Source organism: Notothenia rossii (genome assembly GCF_949606895.1).
Source record: "Notothenia rossii genome assembly, chromosome: 4".
Taxonomy (NCBI): domain Eukaryota; kingdom Metazoa; phylum Chordata; class Actinopteri; order Perciformes; family Nototheniidae; genus Notothenia; species Notothenia rossii.
Window position 1 is genome coordinate 50731770 of NC_136902.1, and position 14391 is coordinate 50746160.

Genomic DNA, 14391 nt, shown 5'->3' on the forward strand with positions numbered 1-14391 from the left:
TGGTGCGAAAAAACGGGCGAACATACGGGCGTATTTTCGCGCGGTTTTTCATATGATAATGAGCCCCTCCTTCTGATTTCCATAGCCAATGAGTTCAAAGTTTCTGTAACGAATCAGTGAAGAGTAAAGCCAGACCAAAGTAATCTGTATAGGAAAAGTTCCTGACATTGTGAGGCTGTGAATTGTACATTATCCCAGATTGTACAACCAGATCCCTCTGGAGTGTGAAGTGAAGGGTATTTTCTCAATTTTTAGATGTCTCCTTAAATCACCTTTTTAAATGTACTTCTTATAACATGGCATGGTGTTACATATCAAAATGTTCAGTCTCTGGTTTTGCTAGAAATGCCAAGTCACTCACCTTAGAGCACTGTGTTATGAGATACTTAGCTTAAAAATCCGATTTTTGGAAAACTTAAAAAATGTACTCATGTCATCCATTTGTTTTGGTGTACCAACGTTTTTGGTTCACAAAAGTTGTGAAATATATGAATTACCCTATAGGCCTATATAAATGTGTTATTCATGTCTGAAATGAAAATGTGTACATTTGAATTTCGAGTAAAATACTATACTTTCACCACAGAAAAGTTACATCAGGACTGATTCATGACTTCATATTCCATATTGAGGTTCATGTGATGTGTACAAATACAAATTGAGCATTACAACCAACTATTTATGTCAACATAAGAAACTGTAAAATCTCAATATTTACAATACAGGGTTCATACACTTTTTCACCAATGATTTTTCATGACCTTTACCTCATTTTCCATGACCAGAAAAAAAGACTCTTTCATGTGGCTAGCATGCCTTGCCCATATTCGAAATATTGAATATGTTACAACACAGTTTGCATTTAGCACGTCTTGGGTCAATGTCTTTTGATAACCACAATTGGTATTTATCCTTTAGAAGCCATACATAGTTGAAACTGCACTTCCCTGGCATCTTGGCAGCTTTATATGAAATAGTAGCTCCTGTAGACTAGAGGGCATGATTGTAAACATCCCTCACCAGTGAAATACTCAATTGTACGTTTCATTATACGATACAGTATTTATTATCATTATAGTATTACTATTTTGGCGATTAGATAACATAAATTATATTTGATGCAACTTTAGTTATGTTTCCATGACTTTTCCTAAACTTTGGGGAAAATATTGCATTCCATGACTTTTCCAGGTTTTTAATGACCGTACGAACCCTGACAATATCAAAACTTTCTCAACCAACTATTCATTATAAATGTAAAGACAGGGGGAGCAGTGCCATGGTCTTTGTCTGTCTTCCGAGACAGTGGCTCTGTCTGCTGTGTAGGTGCGGGTGATGGTGCATGGGCTGCTGGTGGCTGTGTCGGAGGGAGGGAGTTGTGCTAGGCGAGCTGGCTGGTTTGATCGTGATGGCTGTGGTGAAGGCCCTTGAGCCACGGTAGATCTTGACCTGGGGGCAGGCACAGATTGAGGTTCTTGCTGCCCAGGCAGCTGTGAAATCGGAAAGAAATATAGGACAATAATTACTACTAAGTTCATTAAAATAAAGTTCAAGTGGAAAGTTTCTCAAGCACAAATAACAATGCACAACTCAAAATAAAATTGGGAGGTGGGACAGGAGTCTCTCTCTCTTACAACCTATTTAACTATGTTACACCCACACAATGAAACTACACTATTACTGTAATATTTACATTGACCTATCTTCAAATGGATCCTTGTTGTGGTTGCTGTATTCTCCAGGTTCTGATGCTCCATCTCCACTGCTGCTAGTGTTACAAGTCTGCTGTGCAGGGCTGGTAATCAGATAATAAGCCTGTTGATCAGGATAAAAGAATGAAGCAGAGGAAAAGTTGCTGTCGTTTGTGTGATTGTCCTAGCCAGGATTTATTAAACACATTAATACATTCACTTACAAATTATATCCGTTTTCTCTATTTATCTAATCATTCTCTGGTTTGACGCCACATGTAACTCTGCGTTGTGTTGTGTGGTCGAATTAATATGACTTCCTTCTTGCCAACCAGGTTTATTATCTGTGCAAACAGAATATAATGACAGCAGGAAATGGCTTCACCAGCTTTCTACCTCAATACTTCTCCTCAGTGAGGCCTGAAGCTAACTGAGAATGTACATTCTACATACATTTAGCCAATCAAAATAACTGTATGTCTGACATATTTCGTTTTCTAATCAAAAATGGACATAAATCCACATGCCATATTATGACTTTCATGAAGGATTAAAGCCTTTTTCATTTACAGTATAATACAGTGATAACAGATAACACACAAAACCCGACTGTACTCACTTTAACATGGCTGTTGTACAGGCACAATATTAGCATAGCATTCGCGCTTTAGCATTTAAATAATATGAACAATTATGACCTCAGACCAGCATTTCACATATTTATACAAACAGAATAAACTTGAAATGTAAGCCAGACTAGTGCACGGGACTCATACACATAGTGGTTTGAGCCCTACATTAGCGGACGGCATTAGCCACACGCTAGTGGCGTAGCTCACAGAATGACATTAAACTACACATAAAACAGTTTCAAAGACACTTCTTAGATCGAAATATGACATAATCTGTGTACACAGTACACACTACTAACCTGTTGAACAGGAGAAAGTAATGAAGCAGAGGGAAAGTTGCTGCCATGTGTCTGTCGTCGTCTTCTTCTTCTTCTTCGTCTTCGTCGTTGTCTTCTTCTTCTTCTTCTTCTCTCGGCCCATGCCATTTCTCTTACGCTAAACCGGAAGTGAGGCTAAGAACAGCGAGCTTCAAGATAACAATACCATTAGCACTCCTAGTGGTGACTTTATGAACTGCAAACATTCCTCATTCCACCACTGCACCACTTTCCTCCTACCCTCTGTTGTTCTTTTTGGTATAGTTTTATTTGTTGCTTCTTTAATGTGCATTGTGATTTGATTTGAGCACTCCTCTATACTTCCTTCTAATGCTAACAATTGTGCTGACTCCTTACGGCAAAGTCTACATTTCTCCCAGTCTGCTTTACCAAAGCACCACCTGGAAAATATACTCACTTCCTATTTGTGTTGATGATAGTGAAAACTGGGTAACGATCACTTCCTATGGTACAGTCACTTTTTACATACCATTCACACGATTTAGCTAAACTATCCGTCACAAGTGTGAGGTCCAAGCATGATTGTGTCCCCCTATTCACGTCTATTCTTGTTTTTTGTCCATCATTTAGGCAAAAACAATGATCTTTCCTCTTTCTTCTACAACATCCCCATTACTGTCTGTTTGACTGCTTCCCCATAGGCTGTTGTGAGCATTAAAGTCACCACACCATACTTCCCTTCTGTGAGCCGTCCCTGCTATTGTCTGTCAAGTTTCAATGTGAAGATTTTTACACGGGTTATAGAAATTGACAAGCTTTATGCTTCCTTCTTTCATTGGGCTGCAAATTTCTAGTATGACACGTGCCTTGTCTTCAGGGGATGGAACTGGGGGCTGAAAAGAAGAACCGGTTCCGACCCAAAAGAGCACTAGCACGGAGCTAGAACGGGAACCGCGTTGGTGTGAAAGGGGCACTGTGTTCTTTGTTCCGTTTTAGAAAGGAAGTGTGAATACACAGATTCTGATTCTGAAGAAAACGGATATAATTTGTAAGTGAATCAGAGCTGGTAATCAGATAATAAGCCTGTTGAACAGGAGAAAAGAATGAAGCAGAGGGAAAGTTGCTGCCGTTTGTGTGGTTGTCCTAGCCAGAATTTATTAAACACATTAATAAATGAATAAGTGTGATTGTCATTCATGGGGGTATTGATGGGTATAGCCGCCTGGTCGTCTTCCTCCGGGCCTCAGACAACAACAGGAGCACTACCGTGATGATGAGCTTCATGGACGCGGTGGCCAAGTAAGGTGTGCCCTCGAGGGTCAGAACCGACCATGGGGGCGAAAACAACGCTGTCTGCCTAATGATGAACATCTTCAGAGGCTCTGACAGAGGCAGTGCTCTCCGTGGAAGAAGCACTCACAACCAGAGAATAGAACGGTTCTGGGGTGACCTGTGGCGAGGTGTGAGCAACGTCTATGATGACCTCTTCAACAAGTGAAGGCACAATAGACATAGACAATGAAATGCACATGTGGGCCCTGCATTATGTCTATCTCCCGCGCATAAACCATGACCTACAGGGTTTTTTGGACCAGTGGAACAATCATGGGTTGAGGACCGAAAGACACCAGAGTCCCATACAACTTTTTGTCCAAGGTTACCTGGAACGGCAGGGCCAGACCACTTCTGCCATGCAGAGCCTCTTTGGTGGAGGACAAGGAGATGCTCAGGAGGAGCCAGAAAGAGAGGGTGGAGCTGATGCAGGGGATGTTGCATTGGACTGGCCAGAGAGGGTCACCGTACCTCGAAACCAGCACCTGCTAAGCGATGAGGACATGGAGCAACTCACCGCACAGTTTGATCCTCTTGCTGGTCGTAGAGGAGATCTTGGACTGGACGTCATCCAAAATATACTGTCATTCATGGCAACATTGAATGTTGTCTGATTTTATCACGGACATGACACATATTTCACAGCGGCTCCCCTGCAGGCTGTTCTTTGCCCTTTGAACTCATACAAATTGCCTTTTTTAAAACTACTACTTTGCACATTTTTCTAGTGTGCAGTGTATATATGTGTGTACCTATGTTTTTATGTTGCAGTATTCAAGTGAATTTTCCTTAAATAAATTACTTAGTTTAAACAATGGTCTCTCTCATTGATGTTGTGACAGTTACTAGCCCGCTTGTGGCCTGCACTTTGCCACCGTGACTGGGCTTTATATAGTCATCCATTGGGATGTGTTTTCGACAAATAACAGTCCAGACCTCATGGGGGAATTCAATAATAGCCACAAAATGTTTTTTTAAAGAAAACATAATGTGTTGACATTGATATATTACAAAACATATCCCTGAGTTTAACATTGTTCATTAGTGCCACGGTACATAAGCACATACTGTAGGAAAGCAACAAAAAAAAGCTATAGATGAATGCACTATGCATTGCTGCCTGAGAACAGCTTGAAATGCTATTAATATCTGCATGAAGTTTAAAAAATGCTCTTGTTTCTTTTACTAATTACAATGCTTTTCAACATGTATCTATCCATTTTCATTCAGTCTTCATACGCGATGCTGTTTCTTGGTGAGCTTGACAGTAATTCTTGACTCCAATGAGGTGAAGAGGCTAAAATTAAGTTTATAATGTAATCTCTGGATGATCTCAGACATCTAGGATATGTTCTTGTGAGTACCTGGCCATAATGTAATAAAATATTCCGACTGACTAATTTTGATACCACTTTTACCTACTGATAATCTAAAACCTAGCAACGGATAATGTAAAATTCTCGTCAAAATGCATAATTGGGAATTGATCACGTTTTCAGGTTCGTTTATTTATATTTTTTAAACTGATAAAGTTATACATTCGGTGTTCTAAGACCTGGGATGTATGTCATACATGTGTGCCATGGCATTCAGCTAAACTGAAAATATCTCCATCACAGCTACACACTGTGTTGTGTGTCCACTTGCACTTCATCCCCTCGTCACCCTGTTAGTATATAAGTCCTGGTTTTCTGTCCTGTTCTTGTCGGTTCCTTGTTTTTCTATGTCATGAAGTTCTGTTTTTTTCCGTGTTGATTGTTGTTACTTGAGTTCCTGTTCTGCCTGTTAAATATACATTTTTGTTAAGTTTTCTGCTGTCTCCGCAATTGGGTCCAACCACTCCTTGCTTCACATGACAATGATTGATTTGTACTATATATCAAATTGCTATTTTTGCCATTATTGTATTGTAATTGGTGCTTTTGCAGGGAATTATTATTATTACTTTAAATCTCATAGATATTAACATTATTATACATATGGCTGAAATAATCATCATCATTAATTGTTTTGTGATATTATGTCCCTCTTGTTTTCATATATATATATATATATATATATATATATATATATATATATATTTATATATGTGTCCCCTCTTCCTTCACAAGCACTATATATCAATATATATATATCTATTCTGAAGCATGCAATGAAATACGGTAGAAGCACAAAATGCTGCAGTGTTTGTGATGAACCTTTGACATTTCTGAATAAGTCTCAGAACCATTTTGTGGTACACTCTAAAAAGTGTACTTGATAGTAGTTGAAGTAACTTAATACATTTAATACATCTGATTCAGATTTATGCTTTAGAGATTCCAATGTACTTTTGTGGGTTGTATTCATGTGATTTTTTTGTTCGTTGATTTGACTTGCTATTTTGTTATCAGTGAAAGCAAATCAATCAAGTTTCTCTCATCTAACGTGCGTGTGACGTCATGACGTCAACGTCTTTGCTAGATCTTTCCACCTTTCCACATGTGCCGCCTTTTTCTTTTGAGACGTGACTTCGACATACGGTAAGTGTGATTCAGACAAGTTATATTTCTTATATAAAAATAATGTACAATGTCAGATATAACATGTTCCACCTAAATTGTTTAACCAAACCAAACCAAGCTATGATGCACTGGCTCCACTGTTAGCTAAACCGCTAGATTTAGCTCAAACATGACGATAGTTGGTTGCTTGCGGGTAGAAGCCTACTCTCTTGGTTTAATATTGTCACTGAAATGTGTTAAAGTTATTCCTATTGTGTACTGGCGTAGCTGCTTATTACCAAATTAGCGCAAACTAATGCGCAAACTGGGTCATGTTAAGGCTAGTACTATCATTATTAGTACATAGCTTGTCACCAAACTGCACACATTTTTTTTGGTACTATTTCGGCGTGTGTGTGTGAACGGTTTAATGTAGAGTCACCGCCGCTGCGTCGAGTGTAATTATAAAGACGATACGGCATCACCGAGCAGTGAGGGGGCATGTTGCGCTGGTGAAAGCCCGGTGATGCATCCGGCTGACGAACATAGAACTTAACCTCGCTGTGTGGGAGATGTAGTAATAATTTGTTGTGCCGGTCGCTCAATGGCGGGACTCCCTTCTTGTTTATGCTGCAAGTGATTGATGCGGCGCTGATAAAGCCTCACATTTATAGTAGCTCGGTGGTTAAAGCGTTATCCAGCTCTGTGTTGCTGTGCTAATGTGCTAATAAGAAGCCAAGTTGTAGTGTAATTTGCTGTTGCTGATAAGACCATTACTACGTTCGGGGTGATAATACGTGACTGTGAAAGCTTAACAACGAATAGCAATGTCCCCCCTAATACAGTATATAAATGTATTTCTTTTTCTTCTCATGATTTCTCATGCCTGACCGGTGGTGGTTTCTTCAGGCTTTGACACATCGTATTGGACTACTACCTAAGGTACGTGAAGCTACACTACTGTGAGTGATATAGAGAGTACTTTAAAGTCCTTATCTTACATTAAAAACTTTTTTTGGCAGTTGATTTCTGGGGGGTGTATGCAACAGATAGTCAATGTATGTTTCTTTATTTCATACTGAATAATATGTAAAAAAAGGAAAAATATTAGGTCCAATAAAAAAACTTTGCTTCTGGAAGCAGGCCATTTCGTGACGTCACGTGTGGTTCCCGGCTGCCGCTGTCTGGCTCCCTGCTGCCGTCCGGATCGACAGCCAATGCGCGCAGCCAGCGAGAGTTCAGTTTACAACTTAGATTAGGATATATAAATGATAAACAAATTTCAAATTGATGGTTCACTCACCCTGGACAGTGTTAGTTTTTTCACAGCTTTATCGGACCTGTGTTTCTTTTGTAGGGGTTCCGCCAAGGAGTCTGACATCACTTGTGTTTCACCCTGTTTACTATCGGACAGCGTTGTCTCCCGTTGGCCGCGAAATATCGACGATACCTGGGGCTCAGCCTCGGAACGCGAGGAAGTCATTGGGGTTGAATCACCTGTCCTAATTGATGGAATTGCACCCTTTCTTATGTCCAACTGTTTTTTGAAACCCATCTTCCATTGTTGGTAGCCTTCAAAATCATCAGGGACAACAAAATGTGCCCCACAAATAACGCTGGTTTCACTGGCGCACCGCCAATTTTTTCTTGTGTTCCGCACAAATCGCTCCCATTTCTCCCGTAAAACCTTCTCTTTCGGGAACAAATGAACGGTAAAACCATCCCGATTGGTGTTGCTACACCCGCCAACGACACACCTCTTCACCATGATCCGGAAAAAACAAGACAAACTCGGAGATAAACACTGATACACAAAGTTGACATGCGGCTATACCAGCAATGCTACACTGTGTGATGCTGGGACGGGCTGAACTCACCAGGATTCGCGGAACCACACGTGACGTCACGACACAGCACCAAGCAGCGGCAAGTTTGAATCCAGACTTTTCTGGATACCTCTGAATTTGACCCATTTTCCCGATATTAACAAGTGATTTACAGCAAATAGGAAACGATATTCGATCTATATCACGTGTTACTGGAATAAGACCCAACAAGTTAATGCATTTTGAAACAGTTCTATGATCTTTCAGCTACAGTAAATTACGCAAGATAAGGACTTTAATGTTGCTGTGTGTTCTGAAAGTAATTTCAACGTCAACGCAAAGTGCAGGAGGTGATTATAGGACAAAATCCACTGTTTTGTTTTCTGTGGAGTTATTCAATTTAGAGTTCAGCCAGAGCTAATATACAAATTATTTTTTACCTACAAAGATACTCCCAGTAAATCGTGGGATGATCTTGATCTATGGGGACTCCCAGAGTTTTGTGAAATCCTCCAAATGGTGATTATGCAGGACAAGTTGATCTTCATTGTCAAAAAGATCAGTGGATGGTACATTGAACATTATAGAGCTTATGATCTCAAAACGTCACCAGGCAAGGAAGTGGAACTTCTTGAGCCACAAGATGATTACCCACTGGCAGACTTCAAAATCCGAGGGATGCGTCTTGTCACATTGAAAAGATATGTCCATGTTTAAAGGGGGAGGAAGCGAAAAGTGATATTTCATTAGGTGGAAAAAGAAATAATTCATAACTATTGTGTTCTCAAAACAGATTTATTTCATACCAGTGTTTTTTTTTTGTTTTCAAAGGTTTTATTTATCATTTCACCAACAAATAATTACACTAGGTAAATATCAGAAAATAATTTGTGAGAACACTCAAACAGTGTGTGGGCTTTTTTTGAGTGGTCAGAGTTTTAATGCTTCACTTGCAGAACAACAATATATTTGTTTTTTTGTGACTTCCTATACATATTTGTTATTGGTGCAAGACTAACTATCAACCCTTTGGAGATTGCAAATGATAACATTCAACCTTTTTGCACATACAAGTTGTCAACTGCAGATTTCATTTATTTAAAAGGAACCTAACATTGAGGGTAAGGGTGGGCATTATGTCATTTTTTAAATATGTGCTGATGGAGTCCAGTCAGCAAATGCCGCCAGTGGAAAAGGGATTAACACGAAGTTGTAGTCCTTTTACTGAAAACTGATAACACATCTATAAGATGATACATTAACAGTGTTAATAATAAGGAATTATGTTTAATGTGCCTTTCTTAAAACGTATTGTGCTTGTGTTGTCTTCTCAGACTGCCATGGCTGATTCGACGCCTGTAAGACTGAAAGTGATTTTGGGGGAGAACAACATTGAAAAACTGTCTCTTCCAAATGGCATACCGGAATCATTGGATGACCTTCTCATCAAGTTAAAGACTTTCTTTGGGTTAAAGGGCGACGTCAGACTGCAGTACATGGACCAAGACTTTGGCAACGACTTCTTCAATCTGAATTCCACCACTCAACTTCAGGATTTGGGAACAATCAAAGTGATCCACCAGCAAACAAATACACCTTTTGAACATTGCCACTGATACCACATCATTGTCTTCACTTGAGTGTGATGGCAATGTTTCGTTGGCATCAGATGACACAATAATCCTCTCATTCCCAGAATCTGTGTCCTCTCGAGCCAAACAGTGGCCAGCGGACTTTCCGATTCCTCAATTTTCATATGACACGGAGCTGCAGCTAGTGAAAGGGAATTCTGAGTTTAATGGAAGCCACAAAATGTTGACTTTCAGCTCCCGAAGCAAGTCTGATATTCTGAATAGACTTGCAGAAACAATTTCTGGATACAAGGCCTATCCAGATGATTCACATTTCTGCACAGTAGCAGAGGCTCTTATCAAAAAGCATCCTTGTTTGAAAGAACCTGGCTCATTCAATGGCTGCAATGGATGGAAACAGCGCCTGAAATATAAGATGGGGAAACTACAGGACTCAGCTCAAATTGCAGGGGTGCCCAGAGCTGGTGGTAAATTCCCTGAAATCTAAAGCTGCTACAGATGCTTTCCCTGCTAAAAAATTCAAGAGGCCAAAGCGAGCTGAGTCTAACTTTTATCCATCCTTCCCCACTGGTGCCAATCTGGAAAGCCTGGAAAAAGAAAGAATAGAACTTCTGACAGACATCAGGATAAGGAACAATAATAGGGTCATCGCAGACAAAATAGCTCACACGTTCGCCTGCAGACGACAGGAGGTGGTAAACCAAGAGCCAGGAATCAAGGACTTCAAAGACAGGAGGCCGGCACTGTTCCAACAAAAAGAGGTAATAATCTAGTGTGTATCCTTTTTTTAGTAAGCTTTTATCCATTCATCATAATATGGTGTGGTAACGATTATGTTTAACAGTGTTTTCTGACAGAATTTACATTTTTAATTTGTTATACTTTTTGCCAGTGTGTAGGCATGCTTAGTTTAGTTTTTTTTCCTCGAGGATAATGACCATTCCTCTTGAGGAGAAGTTCATGGCCCAGTTGGACATTCACTCAAGTCAGCTAATCAGTCATCCGTGTCAAAGGAGGATCAAAACGTCAAAAGACTGCTGACATCATGGACATTTTTGACCAGGTAAATCTGCATTGTCAAATGAGTCCTTGCCAGCTAAAAGGGATACATTTTGTGTATCCTTTTATAGATGCATTGGGAGGGCAACCGTTGTTTTATGAAACTCTGTAACTAGGACTGTCCATTTGTTTCTAAATAAAGTGAAGGATTTTAGCTGTAAGAGTAAGGAAATCTGTCAATAGACATTTTGAAAAATAAAATTAACCAAAATAATGTTGTCCCAGACTGAAGACATTCATCTTCGGAGGGAGTGTGTCCTGAGAGCCCTCATTATCTTCCTGGGAGAAGATCCAGATGAGCTGATCAAGGAATATCTAGTTTGCATGTCAGCACAGCTTGTCAAAGGCACACGTGCTAATACATATTAGATTGATATTAATGCTGTAAAAGGGACATTTCTCTACTAAAATAACACCTGTCGGGTTTGATTATATTCATAATCTTGGACATTTGACATCATGTAAGTTTAAAGCACCTTTATGGTTTTCCAACTCCTCATAGCACTTTAACACCACGTTCACATTCACCCATTCATACACTGATGGACCGTGCCACCTGCTCATCAGGAATAACTAAAGCATAGCATCGGAATTTGGGTTTTTAGTAATTTTCCCAAGTATACCGCGAAACACAACATGTATATGTAAAAAGTAGTCCTAGCATGGTTTTTTTTTTTAAATACTCTTTGTTGAATTTTACACATTTTAACACAAAACAGAGAACAATGCACGACAACCCACCCCCACAGACAGCCACACAGCACGTCCACAATTTGACAACAATTGAATGATATTAATATTAATCCTTCTCAACATAATCGCAATAATACAGATGGATCAGATGAGATAAATGAATTAAATATTAGGTTCTGATCATGTGAGTCGTCAGAATAATCAGTGAGTAATCACAGAGTAGGACTCCGGCCAGTGATATTATTGTCCCATATTAAGTACATATTAGTGCAAAGTGATGCCAGTGATGTTTGTTGTCATTTACTCCTACTCTAGGACTCCAGAACAGAGGATCTTCCGAAGGAGATGGAGGAGCTCACAATGGGTGTGTTTGTGATACGGAAGGAGGAGGAAGGACTGCAGGAGCCACCAGCAGACATCGGCATCATCATCGAGGGCGTGGAGGTGCTGAATTAACTGCCTTCAGTTGCCTCAGCTTGTGCCCTCCTTCTGGGTTTGCTATATGCACTCAACATAGCATATCCAAAACCCCCTTCATTTCACTTTTGAAGTACTTCAGAAAATAATCATGCAGCTTGACCAACACAAGATGTCTGCCAAAGTGCAAAGTCTGTATGGGAGACTTCAAAGCTCAGAGTAACGACAAACAAAACAATGTTTTCCTCCTCTGGGCCAAAACATGGCCTAGTGCTGTATTAGCACAATGGCGTCTTGACATCGGACATTGCACATGTAAAAGAAAATGTTGTGGGTGCGGCAGGTTTTTGTTTCACCATTTTAGTTTCGATTCCAAGAAACGGTTGAGTTGTGCATTGTTATTTGTGCTTGAGAAACATTCGACTTGAACTTTATATTTTAATGAACTTAGTAGTAATTATTGTCCTATATTTCTTTCCGATTTCACAGCTGCCTGGGCCTAGCAGCAAGAACCTCCATCTGTGCATGCACCCAGGTCAAGATCTACCGTGGTTCAAGGGCCTTCACCAGAGCCATCACCAAGGACCAGAGGACCAGCATCACTACAGCGGCCTCCACCTCCATCTGTGCCTGCCACAAGATTAAGATACACCTCGGTACAAAGGCCTCCATCACAGCCATCACGATCAACCCAGCCAGCAAAGAAGTCTCTCCGAGCAGACGTACCTCCCACACAGCCGCCAGCATCAACCTGGGACAATCACACCTACCTCCCTCCGACACAGCCACCAGCAGCCCACGCACCATTACCCCCACCTACACAGCAGCCAGACCCACTGTCATGGAAGACAGACCATTACACTGCTCCCCCTGTCTTTACATTTATAATGAATAGTTGGTTGAGAAAGTTCTGATATTGTAAATATTGAGATTTTACAGTTTCTTATGTTAACATAAATAGTTGGTTGAATAAAAATGTTTAATGCTCAATTTGTATTTGTACACATCATCACATGAACCTTGGTATGGAATATGAATCAGTCCTGATGTAACTTTTCTGTGGTGAAAGTAGAGTGATGGAAATATTTTTACTCTAAATTATAATTTATACATTTTCATTTTAGACATGAACAACACATTTATATAGGCCTATAGTGTAATTCATATATTTCACTACTTTGGTGAACCAAATCTGAAACAGCAAAAAAAATGGATGACATGAGTACATCTGTGTTTGACAACAGTTTTGAAGTTTTCCAAAAATCGGATTTCTAAGCTTAGTATCTCATAAGGTGAGTGACTTTGCATTTCTAGCAAGACCAGAGACTGTACTGAACACTTTGACATGTAACACCATGCCATGTTATAAAAAGTAAATTTAAAAGTTGATTTAAGGAGACATCTAAAAATTGAGAAAATACCCTTCACTTCACACTCCAGAGGGTTAAGGAAAAGGGTAAGGCAATTGTATTTTTTTATATATTTTTTTTTTATATTGTTTGATTTATTGATTATATTCAAAGGAAAATTAATACTTGGTCCCCTTGGAACTTTTCATCTACATCATAGTACATCTGAGTTTTTAAGTTTTCCAAAAATCTGATTTCTAAGCTAAGTATCTCATAAGACAGTGCTCTAAGGTGAGGAGTGACTTTGCATTTCTAGCAAGACCAGAGACTGAACATTTTGATATGCAACACCATGTTATAAGAAGTACATTTAAAAGGTGATTTAAGGAGACATAAATACCCTTCAGTAAGATAAGGTAAGGCGATTTTATTTTAAAAGACAATGAAGGCAGGATATATTGATTGATATATTTATTATATTGAAAGGCAAATTAATACATAGTCCCATGCATCTGGAATAACGTACAATTTACAGCCTCACAATGTCAGGAACTTTTCCTCTACATATTGCTTTGGTCTGGCTTTACTCTTCACTGATTCGTTACAGAAACTTTGAACTCATTGGCTATGGAAATCAGAAGGAGGGGCTCATTATCATATGAAAAACCGCGCGTAAATACGCCCGTATGTTCGCCCGTTTTTTCGCACCAACTTACGGGCCTCCCCGTATGTTCGTCCGTAGTTTCGCACCAATTTACGGGCCTCCCCGTAAGTTGGTGCGAAACTACGGACGAACATACGGGCGTATTATGGCACCTTTGGCTTTCGATACATCTGTGCCTCACCTCACCTCACAGTAACTGGCTTGAGCGCGCTCACAAAATAAGTGCCCGCGCTAAATTAGTGGATTAGCGGAGCTCGGCAAATATGCTGATTTTGACTTTACAAAGCGATTGGAGTCATACATAAATCACACTTACATCATAGATCACATTTATTATTATTACTATTTAGTTTTTCTTTAGTTGTTTTTCCGTTA

The 14391-nt window shown here is 39.7% G+C and overlaps 1 protein-coding gene and 2 long non-coding RNA genes across 5 annotated transcripts in view; 2 read left to right on the plus strand and 1 right to left on the minus strand.

The window, feature by feature from the left end:
* Window positions 1-14391, plus strand: part of LOC307035947 — a 74362-nt gene that overhangs the window by 27275 nt on the left and 32696 nt on the right. The window lies entirely within an intron of this gene.
* On the minus strand, window positions 659-5784 carry LOC307035793. 2 transcript variants are annotated; one of them, XR_013807205.1, is made up of 3 exons: window positions 2623-5777; window positions 1694-1815; window positions 659-1490 (listed from the first exon to the last, which is right to left on the minus strand). It is a non-coding gene; the product is annotated as an uncharacterized lncRNA (long non-coding RNA). The 2 variants fall into 2 exon arrangements; XR_013807204.1 differs by having other exon boundaries at window positions 659-1815; window positions 2623-5784.
* LOC307035946 (uncharacterized protein) lies at window positions 6439-12993 on the plus strand. Of its 2 annotated transcripts, XM_079675820.1 has the most exons (6): window positions 6439-6455; window positions 7326-7358; window positions 9577-10595; window positions 10727-10897; window positions 11902-12030; window positions 12493-12993. In XM_079675820.1, exons 4-6 carry the CDS (start codon window positions 10880-10882, stop codon window positions 12646-12648), a joined length of 303 nt encoding a protein of 100 aa, XP_079531946.1. In that variant the 5' UTR covers window positions 6439-6455; window positions 7326-7358; window positions 9577-10595; window positions 10727-10879; the 3' UTR covers window positions 12649-12993. The 2 variants fall into 2 exon arrangements, with proteins under 2 accessions (XP_079531946.1, XP_079531945.1); XM_079675819.1 differs by having other exon boundaries at window positions 9577-10897.